This window comes from Pungitius pungitius, chromosome 16 (assembly GCF_949316345.1).
Source record: "Pungitius pungitius chromosome 16, fPunPun2.1, whole genome shotgun sequence".
Classification (NCBI taxonomy): Eukaryota; Metazoa; Chordata; class Actinopteri; order Perciformes; family Gasterosteidae; genus Pungitius; species Pungitius pungitius.
This window is the reverse complement of record NC_084915.1, coordinates 10,685,280-10,703,020: the sequence shown is the minus strand read 5'-3', so window position 1 is coordinate 10,703,020 and position 17,741 is coordinate 10,685,280. Positions and strand designations below refer to the sequence as shown.

General features: G+C 43.7%; 2 protein-coding genes and 1 pseudogene across 2 annotated transcripts; all 3 read left to right on the top strand.

Annotated features, from left to right (window-relative positions):
• The first annotated feature begins 1,437 nt into the window (after positions 1 to 1,437).
• Positions 1,438 to 2,406, top strand: LOC119215593 (olfactory receptor 1F1-like). Its single transcript, XM_037467866.2, has one exon. The coding sequence runs from the start codon at positions 1,438 to 1,440 to the stop codon at positions 2,404 to 2,406; it is 969 nt and encodes a 322-aa protein (XP_037323763.2).
• Positions 2,407 to 14,826: 12,420 nt separating this feature from the next.
• Positions 14,827 to 15,813, top strand: LOC134106193 (olfactory receptor 52K1-like). Its single transcript, XM_062558198.1, has one exon. The coding sequence runs from the start codon at positions 14,827 to 14,829 to the stop codon at positions 15,811 to 15,813; it is 987 nt and encodes a 328-aa protein (XP_062414182.1).
• Positions 15,814 to 15,873: 60 nt separating this feature from the next.
• On the top strand, positions 15,874 to 16,528 carry LOC134106192 (olfactory receptor 1E16-like; annotated as a pseudogene).
• Positions 16,529 to 17,741: the final 1,213 nt, after the last annotated feature.

Here is a 17,741-nt window from a genome sequence, read left to right as displayed (position 1 = left end):
GGCTTACTGTTAGCTACTGAACTGCTAACTAGAATGACAAATCATTAGGGTGTCCGCTTAGACATAATGTATGTAAAGTATAGAGGCTATAGAATACCTTACTAAAGTATTATAGTCTGCTTTTAATGAAGGTATCAATTTGTTTTGTATTGTTTTGTGTGTCCAAGTGAACGTCTTGTGTGTAGCGACAATAATGTTAGCCAAATGCAGACGTCAACAGCTGCCGTTTCACTGCTCAAACACAGGCTCCTTTTTTGTTTTAGCTGTGAAATCGTTCCAAGGAAAAGGGTTTCAAACAGCAAACAGTGATCCCTAAAACGTAGTCATCTGAGGTAAAGTGTCTGCTGCAGACACAAGTGCACCCATAGATATATGATTGATCCCCTTTTAATGCTAAAGTTTGGTCCTTCATCTGTCAGGCGGCTGCTGATGCGGGTTGAAGGGAGGACTCAAACGCAGAGTTTTCAAACTGGTGCTCTTTATTCTAACACAAAACCAAGACGTGCTCCAACAACGGGTAAAACTCAACAATGACGCGACATGGGACAACAGGCACACAGGGCTTGAATACACTAGGGAAGGTGCAGGTGATTGGACACAGGTGGAAACAATCAGGCAATCACAGGACAAGGCAGGAAGAGAGGTTACCCAGGAACACAAGAGACATGAAAACTACAAAATAAGACAGGAAGCAGACCCAAAACGTGATAGAACCCCCCCCCCCCCTCCTCAACCGAATTCCAGACGGTCCTAAAGGGGGGCAGAACCATGGAAATCAGACAAGGGGCAGAGAGTGGGGACCCGACAGCTATGGTCCGGCAGCCTGCCGGGGCAGTAGCCAGGCGTGGGGTGCTCCGGGGGTCTGCCGAGGCGGCGGCCGGGCCTCAGGGTCTCGGGGGGTCTGCCAGGGCAGCGGCCAGGCGCCGTGGCATGGGGCGTCGGGCTCTGCGGCGCCAGCTGCATGGCGTGGAGCGCCGGGCTTTGCGGCTCCGGCGTCATGGTGGGGGGCGGCGGGCTGTGCGGCTCCGGCGTCGGGGGGCCAGTAATATTGTTATTTCTGCTTGTGTGAGAACTGCAATAACAAGTAGAGTGTCTGAAAATGTGTATTACCAAAAAAAGTATCAGTAAAGTAAATGAAGGGTTACTAACTGAAATACCATACCAAATATAAAATAAAGTATGTTGTACAATATATGCTCTCGTGAATTTGTGTCGATAAGATGGATTCAAACTGTTTTGAGGAGTTTTGATGTAATAGACACAGGGGAAAAGAGCCTCTCTAAGTGGCCCCTCCTGTTGGAACAGTTAAGATAAGATAACCCTTTAAAGCTTGACAGAGCTCTGCATCCAGAGAAAGAGACGCAACAAGGTGCTGCTGCTGAGCAGTAGAGAGGTAACTTCATGACATATACCATTGAGGTGTAGGATAACTTTACAATGAACTTATTCAACTCAGCACTCGGGGAAAATATCACGTTTTTGCGCCCTGCATACTTCTTAATAAGTGGTTTATCCGGCATCCAGGATTTGAAACATTACTATGTCTTTCTGTGTTTTGTTTATATTGTGTCTGTGCTGGGAAACACAACTGTGATGGCCGTAATATACTTGGATCATAATCTGAGAACTCCTAAATATGTTGCAGTTTTTAATTTAGCATTTGTGGACTTGTTGGGTAGCTCTACTCTGATGCCGAAGCTTATTGACATCTTTCTGTTTAACCATCGCTACATCTCCTACAACGACTGCTTGGCTTTCTTCTTTTTTTGCTACACCTTCCTTTGCATGCAGTCATTTAATCTGCTTGCACTCTCCTATGACAGATTGATTGCTATAATCCATCCTCTGCAATATCATGTAAAGGTGACCCACAGGTTCATGCTGTCTTTGATTGCCTTTTTCTGGGTCTTTGCAATTACTGTTAATCTTGTTGCAGTTGGTCTTCTTACCAGACTTTCCATCTGCAGGTCTGTGGCTATTAACAGTTATTTCTGTGACCATGGCCAGATATACAGGCTGGCTTGCAATGACAATTTCCCCAACTATGTTATTAGTTGTCTGTTCCCTGTTCTTATTTTTTGGCTTCCATTCCTTTTCATTTTGTTAAGTTATTTATATATTGGCTGCACTTTGGCTAAAGTGGCCACTGTTCAGGAAGGTCTCAAAGCTTTTAAAACATGCACCGCTCATCTCTCATTGGTGGCAATATATTTCATTCCAGTGTTAATCACATTCACTCTGATGGAAAAAATCAATCCAAATGCCAGGATCATGAACTTGTCTTTGACCTCTATTCTTCCTCCTACGTTGAACCCAATCATTTATGTTCTGCAGACACAAGAAATCAAAAAATCTGTTAAAAGACTATTGAAAATGAGAGGAAAACCCCAAATGATAAATAATTGAACCCCTACCTGACGCATTTGCTGTAAATGTGCAATTTTAAAAGGCAGAATTATCATTTCTGAATTCATTTTTGGAAATTGATTATGAAATGTTAGACCAATCATTGAGGTAATCAACACAAACAAAATCCACGCGTTCCTCTACAAAGACATCAAATGCAATTGTAGAAGAAAGAAAATGTGACAAGTGAATTAACTTATTTTACTGATCTCTTTTTTATATATATATGCTGGTGATTATTTTAAAGAAAAAACATCTGTTTAATGGGTTTTTTTTCTGAAAGAGATTACATAATAAAAAATCAGTCTACCTTGAAATTATTTATCTGCAAAAAAACATATGTTTGTTCATCATTTTGCATCACGATCAGTGTCCTTTCCTGAATTTAATTTAGCATCTGTTACTGACTGTATTAAAACATGCTTTCTGACAGGTGAGACTGAATTTAAGCATGATGTTTTTAGCTCTAACCAAACATCCAATTAGAATTTTTCATTAAAATGATCAAAGATTAGAATCAAAATGACATTATAAATAAAAGGCCCACCTAATCAGCTTTTAACAACTTGTTAACAAGGTGTCTGTTGGTGTAGTGTGGACTGGATGACGTGTCTCCGCTTCCTCCCTGAGTACAAATAGTGATGTGGGGTCCAGATTGAGTTGCTACAGGAAGTGGACACCCCCCTATTGCATTATCTGTTGATTTGATTTTTCTAGTTATGTTTATGGAACCGGCATATGTTTCTGTGCTTGGATTGATTATATATTATATATATATGATTAGGTGAGAACGTGGGGTGCCCACACAGGCCACCTAACGGGTCCTTGTACAGGAAGTGTAGCAGGAGGTGTTTTTCGCGGGTTTTGAGGAAAAAGAGAGCACAAGTGTACCTGTAAACTGGCGCTGATGCGCACTTCTCCCACTGTTCATTAAGTAATAAAAGATTCATCGACGCACGCCTGGATGTCCCGTTTGTCCAAGTGTGCTACAGTGAACCCAAAAGATTGCCTTTTACTACACAGAATCGTCATGGTTCGTGAAAGTTAAAGGTATATTCCATCTGTTAAGTAATTAATAAACTAAGTATAGCAATGTCAAGAGGACGACCAACTAATCTATTTTAATATGCTAGCAACGCCACCTGTGGGAATTTTACCCCAGGAATTAATAACATGGAGCACCTATTTAGGGCCAACAACAGGACACAGATTCGGACACCGGCACTAGGCGTGATTCCATTATACAAATTTACACGTTTATTTATAATTACATAATTCTTAAAATACAGTGTCGAAATGATTGATAGGATCTATAAATGTATGCACGATTAAACCAAAACAAACAAAAATACCTAAAAGTCATCCATGTTACAAAAAGAAATAAACCAAACCAGGAAGAGGGGACAGAAGACTGAGGGCTCGCTGGCAGAGATGACTGCTGAGGAAAGGGGGGGGGGGAGGCGGTCCCTAATGTCACAGCAAAGAAAACCAAACAAAATAAAAGAAAACCTCACGGCTGAATATATAATGAAATAATATAAATGAAAACGAAGGGGACCGCCACCACTCTTACCAGCGACCCAAGCAGCTCCTGTTCCTTAAAGAAAGAAAGAAAACCATTATAAACACAAAATGGGACTCACAAACACAAACAAACAACAAAAACAAAGAAAAAAAATGATTAATTCACAAAACGAGTCCAGACAGAACAGCAGTGGGGGGGGGGGGGGTTTCTGCAATATCTTGGGGGCTTGCTTCCGCAGGTGATCCACTGGCCAGCCGTAGTGCTTCAGCGATGCATCATGACAATGTAACTATGCCCAGGCTTGAGAACCACGCTCTTTCAACACCAAACTCAGTCGACAGGCTGGTGAGTGCCGTCGATGGCGCAGAATGAGGAGGCGCCACACCCACTTCATGGAGACACGTTCCCTCAGCCGCAACCTCAAAACCACGGCTGACTATGCAGACAGGGAGCATCAGCTACCACCATGCAATGCCTAACAATTCATATTGCCAAAACTTACCCAAAAGCCCACAAACACCACGACAAGGTGAATCTCACAGGAACCCCCAAGCCAACGCCAATATTGTACCCCCGAGAAGCGGTAAGAAGACGCACCAAAGGTAGATGCGCTCATAGATATACTCTCAACGGCCCCGCCCTGTGATCACAACGACGGGGAATAAGCTGGGTGCCCCACCGTGATTGGAGGTAGATTGAAGTGGACAGAGCCACTCTGTCACATTTTCCCCCAGCTTTTGCATCGTCGCCCCGGCGATGGACCTAAGGGGAGGGGGGGAAGATCTAGAGGTTAACACCAAGGCTGATGGAAGGCCACCTGAATATTGGACACTGCCCTTGGCGGTTCAACAAGGTTATTGTCAAAGCGACCAGCGTTAGGGTGCCTGCCAGCAGTGGACTGACCAGTCCGACGAACAGCGGGTTGACCAACACTGATAGGATCTGATGGAGATGGACAAATAACTAGTGTGTCGGCCGGACCTTTTGCCAGAGGCGCATCAAGGACAGGCAAGTCCTTCGCAACAGCGGGCCCCCTAGTACTTGAGCAGCCGGTTCCAGCGGTCTCAGAGACCATGACCCACAGATCATCATCGCTGGAGGAGTTACCCTCCGTTACTGTTGGTAGCGGTGGTGAAGGAACGGGAGGGGCCACCCTAGCAGGCCCCACTTGAGCCTTCAACTTGTTGCGGTGCACATTCCTCAATCTCTCCAAATTGTTTACCTGTGCAATGGTATACACCGGACCCTCGCCATGGGGTGCTCTAAGCACCTGATATACCACAGAACTCCAAATGTCGTGGATTTTATGATGGCCCCTGACACTGTTGTCTCTCATATAGACAAGCTGTCCCACACGCAAAGCTTTATCATGAACCCGCTAGTCATACCGCTCCTTGCGGCGACCAGCCGCTGCCAATAGACGATCGTGCGCCCCCTCAAAAGCCATTCTAAGTCTGGCCTGATGCTCAACCACCCAATCCTGTACTTTCCCGGGTACAGGGTCACGGACCCGACCCAACAAAAAGTCAATAGGAAGCCCAGGGTCGCGGCCGAACATCAGGAAGAAAGGAGAATCTGTGACTTGTTGAGGCGTGGTTTTATAGCAGAACAGGACCTGCGGAAGACAGGACGTTCAGTCATGCTTTCGTGAGACTGGAAGTGTGCGCAGGAGGTTGTGTAGGGTTCTATTGAACCGCTCACACTGTTCGTTCCCTGCGGGATGGTATGGGGTAGTGCGGGATTTCTCCAGCCCATACAAACATCAAAGTTTCCGTATCAAGACACTCTCCAAACTGCGGCCCTTGTCGGTGTGGATGCGGCTCGGTATCCCAAACTTAAAAAAACATTCTTTCAACAAGACTTGAGCCGCGGTGGAAGCACGCTGATCCCGAGTTGGGACAGCCACTGTGTACTTACTGAACACGCCAGTCATTACGAGGACATTTTCCATGCCAGTGCTGGAAGACTCCAAGATCGTAAAGTCCATGAAAACAATCTGGTTTGGACAGGCTGCCAACAGGTTCCCCATAAAGCTGTGAATGACTGGCCCAGAATCCTTTGCGACCAGACACCGCTCACATTCTTAACATTCCGAGCACATCCCTGGCCAGTAGCACCACTCTCGAACCAATTCATTTGTTCGATCGATTCCTTGATGGCCGTGCGCTTGGCGGAGCTGCCTCAGTGTCTCCTGCTTTAAACAAGCTGGCAAGATTGGCTGGAGGTTCTCTTCCCCACCATTTGATCGGAACAATCTGCGGTAAAGAATACTATCTGTCTCAACCAGGCGGTCCCACTGTCGCAACAATGCCAAGGCTGGCTTGGACAACTCGCGCCTTTCTTTCAAGGTCGGTTGATCCTGCCGCCTCCAAAAAACCATAACCTCCGCTAAGAGGGGATCATAATTCTGCATCGCATGGACATCCACACATGAATAGGACGGAAGAGAAGATATCACCGCCTGAGATGCTGAGGACTGGCAAAGACCACTGGCCTAATGCTACCTTCCTGCTCTTGGGACAGGACAGCCCCTAGGCCACTGTGGCTTGCGTCAATCTCTAGAATAAAAGGGCAAGAAAAGTCTGCATATGCCAAAACTGGGGCTGAAACCAACTTGGCCTTCAAAGCCTCAAAGCTCTCGTCATACAGGGATGTCCATTCCAAACCAAGATCTTGCTTCTGGCGTCGTTTGGACTTGGTACCTGTTTTTTCTGCCACTAGCTTATGAAGAGGGGCTGCCAACTGGGCAAATCCCTCTACAAAGTGCCTGTAATAGCTTGCAAACCCCAGAAAGGAACGCAGCTCTGAAACATGGCGGGGATGCTGCCACTTAGCAACTGCCTCAATCTTTGTAGGGTCGGTGGAAACACCATTCGCCGAAATAACATGCCCAAGATAGCGAACCTCTTTCTGAAAGAATGCCCACTTCCCCAATTTAATCCTTCGTTCTGTAGGCGACTCAAGACGTCCAGGCGTTGCAGATGTTGAGTGAAGGAAGACGAGAACACAAAAATGTCATCAAGATATAAGAGAAGGGACTGGCAATGTTGATTTCCGAACATCCTTTGCATTAGCCGTTGAAATGTACTTGGGGCGTTACACAGCCCAAAAGGCTTCCGGTTCCATTCAAAAAGGCCAAAGGGTGTGCAAAAGGCTGTTTTAGGCTTACCCTGTTCCGCCACAGGAACTTGGTTATACCAACTGGCCAAATCCAAAGTTGAGAACCAACAGGCACCAGAGAGGGTGTCAAGACTCGCCTCTATACGAGGGAGGGGAAAAGCATCCGTCCTGGTCTTACTATTGAGGAGCCGGTAGTCCACGCACAGGCGTAGACTGCCATCCTTTTTCCTAACTAAATCAATAGGGGAAGCATAAGGGCTACTGCTCTCCTTAATCAGCTTGGCCTCCAGAAGCTAATTAATATGGGCCTTTGCCTCCTCATACTCCGATGGGGGGAAGCCTGTATTGTTGTCGCACCGGGACATCGTCAAGCAATGGTATGTCATGAGAAATCAGCTCGGTGCACCCCAAGTCAACATGTGCCGAAAAGACAGAGCTATTCTGGCGCAGGAGGTGCCGTGCATCGACTTTGTCTTGGTCGACCAAAGCTCTTAAGTCTACTTCCTCTATGCCACTCTGCACAGGGCCACCAGCCGTGCAAGAAGAAACTGTAGCCGTGGTTGACCTCACTTCAGTAACCCCAGTCGGTAAACTGACTACTTTGGCACTACTAAGACTGCCCAGTGTGGTGCGTGGGTAGAGGAGGACTTCAGTAGTCCCTATGTCAACTACAGGGATGTAAACTGTACCTCGGACAACCTGGATAAGGCAGGGGGATGCAAGGAACCCTGCCGGAAGCTCAGATGCCATGGGCTCAAAGAGCACCACTGGACTGGAGGGCTGTTCTGGACAGGTGCTCGCGATGAACTGCATGACCCCACCAGGCAGGCGCACTGCCTGTGGGCCTCAAACTCTCGCGATACCAGAGAGGTCCCTTGATTGTTGGGTGGTGGACTGGTGGCATTGCTGTAGGGCTTCAAGAACTGAATCAGGGGCCTGGTTAACTACCGGCAACCTGAACAGCCCAGTTCCATGTGCCCCAAAGAGCTCCTGGTAACACAAACACAAACAGAAATTTCCCGGGGACTGAAGACGACCCCCCCAGGAGGGTCTTGCACCACCAGTATCCCACATCCCTGAAACACCTGGTCACACAACGTCACATCCAGCTCAAGATAGCCGATGTATGGAATTGCCAAGCCATTGGCTGCTCGAAGTTGAAGCCAATGACAAGACTGTAGGCGCTCCTGGCCCCAAGATGAAAGATGCTCCAAAAAGAAACTCTATTATAGTGGATACCATGGATGCAGTATCCACCAAGCATTGGACCATAATGCCCCCCATCAAGAGATTGAGATGGGGACAAGATGACACTAGTTTATCCGCGGCCCCTCCCGTTGAGTCGATTGACTCCCCACCTGAGCTGTGACTCGGGAACTCAGAGGGTTTCGGTTTTCCGAATGGGAAGCAGGAGAGGAAGGTCTTGGCATACGTGTAATTAAACTAAGTGCCGAACTAGCATGATCGGGGGCTTGTCGGCCATGACACTCCCTGGCAAAATGGCCTGGCCAATGACACCTACGACATATTACAGGGTCCGTACGACGAGGGTGAGGTGGAAAAGAGGAAGTCTGCAGGGAAGCCATTGTCTGGGTGAGCTGGTTGAGTTGTTTCTGCTGTTGTTTCAACAGGTCCTTCAGCTCTCCTAATTCTGAGCTTGTTGCAGTAACCAGCGGCAGACAAGGACTACTCTGTACTCCATACTGTAGACTGTACACGGCCGGAAGAGAATGACTTCGCTCTCTAACGCCACCTGGGAGTCCCTCTCGTCATGTGACAGAGCCACTCTGTCACATAAGCATTTAGTTCTACCACTAGGTCACCTAAAGAAGGGAATAATATGTGTCATGTCGTCCATCTTTACATGTGGTCCATGGTGTGTACGAGGAGAGAGTCCATAGATTGTGCACAAGAAGCGGACACAGACATTGTGACGTCACCCATTGATGCCCCTGCGCTTTGGCTTTTACTACCTTGTCCTTTTGTAACCAGTGAATGGAAGTGGAAGGTTTTGGACTGCTTTCATACTATCATCACTTTGCTCGTATTACATTAGAGTATGATCTGATGCTTGGATGTTCTACAGGGCGTTTTCATTTTTCAGATGTGTCATGTCTCAAGCTCTCAAGCGAAAGCGGATGCAAAAGTACCGACGAGAGTGGGAGTTAACATCTGGCGCCACCTGCCCTCCCGTATCATTCCGACCCCCCACCTCCCGTCGGCAGTAACAACGTCCGTAACGTCCCTCCCCTCCCAAACGTCCATTATTGTTTTGTATTGAAGGTGGAAACTCTAACGTGAGTGTACAGCTGAACCTAAATGAGACACACCTGGTGGATATCTGCACTCTACTGAATGCACTTTTCTACATTATTATTTTTAATTAACTAGTTATAAATTGGGCAAACAAACTTATTATTTTAACATGATATGATCAGTTATCCTGGCGACTTAAGTTAACTGAGTCAACTACATCAACCCAATAAGTGACCAGACTATGAGTACGATCCCTCCTTGACTGAACACGTGATACAGCCACCTGTGTTTCAAAGTGGGATATAACCGCTACGCAGTCGGCCCATATTAAGGCAAACTTGACTAGATGAGCTGAAGTCAATTCGCACACAGACATGAGTGAAGGTTTTAAATTAATAATAGTTAATAGTTTAAATAGTTGAACAATAAAAAGCCAGAGTAAATGAGTCATATTAAACATCTTAATGTTTTTTCCTCACCCTCCTGTCACAGCATAGCATTACATTGTTAGAGCCAGATGAGGATGATTTTAGTTGGCCTAATTTCCTTTAACTGCTATAGTTTTATTGTATGACACAATTAACAAGCTGACATGCTAAGTAACAGACTGCTTCATAGTTAAAAGGCCTCAGATGGAGCATCATTTACAACAACGAACAAACAAATCAAAAATTGGAAGCCTGGTTGGGGACGTCTGGAAGAATTCAGCCGAACAACTTCTCTCGTTCTGGTAGATTTATTTGTCAGATCACAGGTCAAGTAACCGCAGGCCGGAAGAACAACTAACTAAACTCAGGAAGAACATCATGTTTTATAATCCTTGTAAGACAGAAAAGGAAAGATTTCTATTGGTGCTAAACTAGTGTTGAGGGGGAGCAAGTTCATCCCCCACCACACAAGACCTCGTCACATACGATTTAAGGGTCTTCTAATCTTAATATAAACAAAATGACCAAAGTCTATGTGTGTATTGTATGGTGCTTGGTGTGTCCCAAAACTCCCTCCTTGTCAGACTTGTGTCTGCCTGCTCGGCACATCCTGCTTGCCCTCTGACCTTGAAATCTACAGCAAAACAGGGCAATGATTCTCTAACTAAGCACTAAGCACTACAAAAAAAGTTTTTGATTATCATAATGCAGAAGGGGAGACGACATTTTATCTTAATATGTTGTTGGTAATCAGAGTAGGTCAGCTGAGAAGCAAGTTAAATAAAAAAAGCGTTTTCAATTATTTTACCTAAGAAAGGCACTCCCATCCTTTCCATGCAGGTTCTTAATCTGGTTGCACTGTCCTATGACAGATTATTGCCATCATTTACCCTCTGCACTAAGTGAAGGTGACCCACAGGTTCATGCTGTGTTTTATCGCTACTCTCGTTTTAGTTGGTCCTCTTACCAGACTTTCGTTTCACAGGTCTGTGGGTATTAACAGTAATTTCTGTGACCATTGGCCAGATATACAGGATGGCCTGCAATGACTACACACCTAGCCAGAGGTGTGGACTCGAGTCATGTGACTTGGACTCGAGTCAGACTCGAGTCATGAATTTGATGACTTGAGACTCGACTCGACAAAACGTACAAAGACTTGCAACTCGACTTGGACTTGAACACCGATGACTCGTGACTTGACTTGGACTCTAGCCTTTTGACTCGAGAAGACTTGCTACTTCCCATGAAAACTGGGGGAAACATTTTCACACCACCGCGCCGCTCTGTTTATCTGCATCTGTCAAAAAAATGTGCGCCACCTGTATGCAGAGAGCGCGCGCTGCCTGCACGACATCCAATCACTGCAGTCCATTTGACCGTATCAACGAGACAGCTCGTTCATGGTTACAAAAATCGGGATTTTTGAACCCGGATTCAGACTCCGATGGAAATCCTCGCCAACATTATGTCAACGTCCGTTTTAAAGTAGTGTAATGAGCTGAGTTAAAGTTATTAGTTAATCAGTTATGCAGATGTTGCATGTGTTCACGTTATGCTCTGTTACCAGCTGTAGTTACGCGAGACAACCCGAGTTTTGGGGGGCCGTGTATGCGGAAGTGTTCGTTCGGCATGGTGACGGCCAACAGTGACCGAAGTTGAGTTGTTTTATATAAATAAATGCAGCGGAGTTGCAAGACAGTCATCGCCTCCTTATTTACGCTGCAGCATTGGGGTGAGCGTTACAGTACTATAACACAGTCACAGTCAATCCACCATTACCCTTCCCTTCGTAGTCTAGGTCTGTGAGGCAGCGCACCATCACCTAGGGTTCCCCGTCCCCACTATAATAAAAGGACTCGAAATGACTCGAAACTAAAATGGTACGACTTGTGACTCGACTTGAGACTTGTTGGCTGTGACTTGTGACTCGACTTGGGACTTGCTTCGTCTTTGACTCGACTTGAATCGGGACTCGAGGGCAATGACTTGAGACTTGCTTGTGACTTGCCTAACAGTGACTTGTTCCCACCTCTGCACCTAGCTATGTCCTTGGTGCATTCTTAATAGCTCTATTTCTTTGGTTCCGACTCTCATTTAACCTGTTAAGTTATGTATGTATTGGTTATTCTTTGTCTAAAGTGATCACAGTTCAGAAAAGATACAAGGCCTTTGAAACCTGCACAGCTCATCTCTCACTAGTGGCAATTTAATCCGGAAAGACTTGAGCAATGCTTTATTATAACAGGCATGAATATTGATATTGCAATGTTGCTTGGGGCTTGGACTCCATCCTGCCTAAGGATAGACCAGGGGCCGGGATGCCGAGCTGAGATAAGGCATATACCTCAGTTTGGGAGTCCAGACACTGGTAGTAGAATATAAATTGCTCCAATTTCCTGATGTGCCAGGTTCTGCTGTAGATTGGAGGTGTCAGGGGTGGTGACATGTCGCCTTTGCTGCGTGCTTAAATGACAACTGACAGCAAAAGAGAGAACCGTCTTTCAACGTTTGCCTACACTGATTCAATTGGTTCACGTCAACGTCACCCCCGTCTGGTTGGCTGGTGCTACCCGCCCCCGCCCCTAATCAGCTGCCCGTCCGCACCCAGGGAGAGAGGCCTCCTCCAGGAACGGCACAGCCTGTCCAGTCTTGATTGAATTTTCGTCTTGAAAAAATGAAAAAAATATTAGAAGTCAGAATTGAATCCGAAATGAAAGTGAATAAAGTTATCATAAAATGACCACCTTTGTTTATATTTTAGGGTTTGTGTTAAGTATTGTGATTTTGTACACTGAAATAACATAATATCAAGGCAAGTTACACACGGATGAAACACGAGTGAAGGTTTTTGTTAAAAAAATAATTATCTGTTGAATATTAATGATCCACTTCTAAATGAGTCATATTAAACAATTCAATGTTTGATTCCCACCCTCTTTTCACAGCGTAGAATCACATTGTTAGAGCGAGATGAGTGACGACTTTCTTTGACTAATTTTCTATAACTACTATAGTTTTAAAGCATGGCACTATTAACAACCCAACTAGCAGACTGCTGTAATGTTAAAAGGCCTCAGCTGGTGCATCAGTAACACTTCAGGCTGAGAGTGGTAATGCAGGAAGGGAGACTATGTGAGACTTTCAGATATTAAACTTTATCTTCATGTCGAAATGAGTGAGGAGTCCTTACTTTAGATCCATTTCATAAACTTCTAGAAATGATAGAACTTGCATTCAGTCGTGTTTTACAGGATGTGTGCACACTGAACCACCAAACCCAACTATGCATGTGCACTTCCTAGAGTACGGTGTCTCGTAGCGTGCATACAGAGCGCAAACATAATCATTCACTAGAATGATCTACACACATTTTGTTGGTAATCAGGGCAGGTCAGAAAGATAGTTCAACATTTTAGAACTGGCTCATTAACATGGTGATGTGATGTTGTGCTTGTTTAATATAAAAATGGATTAAGGAATGTAGAAACTTTGATTAATGGTTTGACTGAGTTTTTACAGAGTTTTATAGGAAGTCCTAAACCAATGTTGTGATGCTTTATTGGGGGGGCTTTCATCAATTCCATGTTTTACTCAAAGTAAAAAAATGCAAACCCCTTTTTCACATAATCCATTTAACCCCAGTTCAGTTCATGGACTAATGTCTGTGACATGGGGAGTAGATTAAGTGAACATTTTGACCTCTTCTTAACAAGAGTTTTAATCCATTGGTGAATATTTAATGCAGAGTTGTCATCTCATGATTCAGATTAGATTGCAAACAAGTATTACAACAGTTTGACAAGTTGTTGTTTGGGACAAAATGTTTCCCCAACTGTTATGGGAAATGTCATCATCGTCAGAGCAGTGTCGACTAACAACTCATTAACAGCCTCAATAGACTGAGATGTTGCAGCTTTCAGCAAGGGAGTACAGCACACTTCAGTTGTGAACTTCTCACTCTGGAGAACTGCGAGAATCAAAACAATCAACAAAAAAAAGTTCAAAAAACAGTATTATGACTTTGCATTCTGACTTCATGGATACACACTAGTTTGTAATAACACATCTCGTCTGCTCCCCCCTTTCGTTGAAAATATTCTGAAAAACACCTCGTACATGGTAAAAGAAGTTTGTTACCAGGAACTGATCTTTTTGCTCAGTATAGCTTGAAGGTCAAGAGTACAACAGATGTAACATCGAACAAATCTAAACGACTGTTGAATCCTATTTTACCATGAAGGTCCACCGCAGCATCTTTTTGGATTTAGACACCACCAATTTGCCTGTGAAGCTCCCTGTTGAGCTCATGCACAAACAAAACTTGACGTACTTCATATGTTACTTTTCTGACTATCATGACTTGCACTGGACTGCTCCACACAGTGTGAAGCAGCTGAGAAGCAAGTTAAATGTTTGTATGAGTGCAAGGAAAGGTGTGTGCTGGAAGGGAGATGGTCTGATCTCAAAAACAACCAGAATAAGCAGTGAAATATCAATGCTCCACCTCTGAGTAATAATAAACAAATAAATGTTTTATCCTCACACTCCTATCCCGGTGTAGCATCACATTGTTATAACCGGATTAAATAAAGTGGCAACTTTATTTTGGCTTATTTGGAACTACTACAGTATTAAAGCATGGCTCTAACAAGCTAACTTGCTAGCAGACTGCTGTATAGTAAAAAAGGCCTTCGCTGGATCATCAGTAACTCTTTAGGGCTGAGAGTGGTAATGCAGGAAGGGAGACAACGTGAGATTTTCAAGTAATTAACTTTATCTTTATATTTTGTTGGTAATCAGAGCAGGTCAGCTGGGAAGCAAGGTAAATGTTTGCATGAGTGCAAAAAGTTGGTAAGACTGGAAAGGAGTTGGTCTGATGCTGCGTGTCTGATGGACACGTGGGTACAGACTTCAACGTTATTTGACATGATGTCAGAGGAGGATTTATAAGCCACTGATTTCAAAACATTCAAAGCTCAACAGGGCTTCATCATCACAAGCAGGACCATGATGACTTAGAACCGACACACCCAAGAGGACTACATCAACTGCTGCACTGAGGACAGAAAAGGCTTGACAGCTTTTACAATGAATTCATTCAACTCTGCTCTCGGGAAAAACATCACTTTTGTGCGTCCTGCTTATTTCATAATAAGTGGTTTCTCGGGCATACCTAATATCAAGTATTACTATGTCTTCCTCTGTTTTGTTTATGTTGTTTCAGTGCTTGGAAATACAGTTGTGATGGTTGTAATTTACTTGGATCATAATCTGAGAACTCCAAAATACGTTGCAGTTTTTAATTTAGCATTTGTGGACTTGTTGGGTAGCTCTGCTCTGATGCCGAAGCTTCTTGACATCTTTCTGTTTAACCATCCCTACATCTCCTACAACGACTGCTTGACGCTTCTTTTTTTCTGCTACACCTTCCTTTTCATGCAGGTTTTTAATCTGATTGCACTCTCCTATGACAGATTAATTGCCATCATGGACCCTCTGCACTATCATGTGAAGGTGACCCACGGGTTCATGCTCTCTTTGATTGCCTCTTTCTGGGTGTTTGTTGTAATTACTGTACTCATTTTAGTTGGTCTTCTTACCAGACTTTCCTTCTGCAGGTCTGTGGTTATTAACAGTTATTTCTGTGACCATAGCAAGATGTTCAGGCTGGCCTGCAATGACTACACACCCAGCTTTGTCTTTGGTGTGTTTTTAATAGCTCTGTTTATTGTATTTCCACTGGCTTTCATCGTGTTAAGTTATGTATGTATTGGTTATTCTTTGTCTAAAGTGGCCACAGCTCAAGAAAGATACAAGGCCTTTAGAACCTGCACAGCTCATCTCTCACTAGTGGCAATCTATTTCATCCCAATAATAATCGCATTTAGTATTGAGAGTTCAAGAATTCATCCAAATGTCAGGATCATAAACCTTTCTCTGACCTCTTTTTTTCCTCCCATGCTGAACCCAATCATTTATGTTCTGCAGACACAAGAAATCCAAGTATCAGTGAAAAAAATATTGAAAGTCAGAATTCAATCCAAAGTGAAGGTGAGGAAAGTTATCATAAAATAATCACTTTTGTTTATATTTTGGGCTTTGAACAAGTGATGACTTGTTCTGACTTTGACTTTTTTCAGCTATCTTTTCCTTGGCATGCAGGTTCTTAATCTGGTTGCACTCTCCTATGACAGATTAATTGCCATCATGCACCCTCTGCACTATCAAGTGAAGGTGACCCACAGGTTCATGCTGTCTTTGATTGCCTCTTTCTGGGTGTTTGCTGTAATTGCTACTCTCGTGTTAGTTGGTCTTCTTACCAGACTTTCCTTCTGCAGGTCTGTGGTTATTAACAGTTATTTCTGTGACCACGGCCAGATGTTCAGAATGGCCTGCAATGACTACACACCCAGCCGTGTCCTTGCAGTGTTCATAACAGTTCTTGTTCTCTGGTTTCCACTCGTATTCATTGTGTTAAGTTATTTATGTATTGGTTATGCTTTGTCTAAAGTGGCCACAGCTCAGGAAAGATACAAGGCCTTTAGAGCCTGCACAGCTCATCTCTCACTAGTGGCAATCTATTTCATCCCAATATTAATCACATACACCCAGATGGAAAATTTTTCCAAATGCCAGGATCATAAACCTTTCTCTGACGTCCGTTTTTCCTCCCATGCTAAACCCAATCATTTATGTTCTGCAGACACAAGAAATCAAAGCATCAGTGAAAAAAATATTAAAAGTCAAAATTGAATCCAAAGTGAAAGTAAAGAAAGTTATCATCAAATGAGCTAATTTGTTTATATTTTGGGCTTTGTGAAAATATAATATTTCGCCCTTTTTATTTTATAATCACAACTTCCCATCCTATTATTCCCATTTAACCTCTCCAACAATTCTTGGACGTACCAACTTTCATTAAAGTACTTTGTTGTGAAGCACCTGCAGAAATGACATATTCTTTGAAGCTGAATACCTGACTTTCAAAATATTCAAATATTAACAATATTATTTTTTTGACATTAATCCAGAGTTCTTTTATAAATCTTTGTATTCCAATAATGACTATAACCAATTGTAGGCTGTTTGTCTTTTTATTTTGTCATTGCTGGAGGTATGGACTAATGTTGCACGGTGTACTGGCACTAGAAAGGTACCGCGGTACCCTTACGTTGAGAACTGTACAATTTTGAATATTTTCAGTACCGGTACTTCATTAAAAAGGCACGCAACAATCAGAGCGCACTCATTGTTCCGCTGCGTGTCAGGCAGTTGTTTTTTTAGCGTGAGACATAGATGTGTGGCGTAAGTGCGAGTGAAAACATGCAAAAGCGTGTGATTCACACGGGGAAACCGTGAGAGGTGGCAGCCTTGTAGCTGTGTTCGTTGGTTTGACAACAACTTTCCTAAGAGTCAAACATCAAGCAAGTGCAACACAAGACAAAGCAAGACAGCAAATAAGTCACTGAATAGTCCAGCAGAAATATACACACTACAGTTACCTACAATTGCACTCATGTGGGCCTATTTGATCATGATGTCAAAATACACAAAATTGCACCAAATAATACACACTCTATGCAATTTTCATTGTTGTTTTTCAATAAATGGGAGAAATTGCACTTTAATTATGTGTCCATCTTTAATGTTCCGAAAACACATAGCTTTAGTTTTCTTCCACCTCAAACACAAATCTGTAAAATGATGTAATTCATACTTATGGAAATAACTAGTCAGACAGACTAGTTAGATACGGACCACAGGCCTACAGAGCCGTATATAATCAATGCTATGATTTTGAATGTTGTTTTCATGCATATCGTGCTGTGGGCTAATACTAATATGAATGGATTGTTACTTTTTTTTGCAGTTTTCATAGTATACGTTTGTGTTAAATGTATTTGTGGCACTGTGTGTTAACTATTTGTGTCGATGATTTGCCCCCCCTCCTCTAAAATTTGAACTGAGTGAAGCTAAGGTCTAGAAACACGAGGTAACTACTG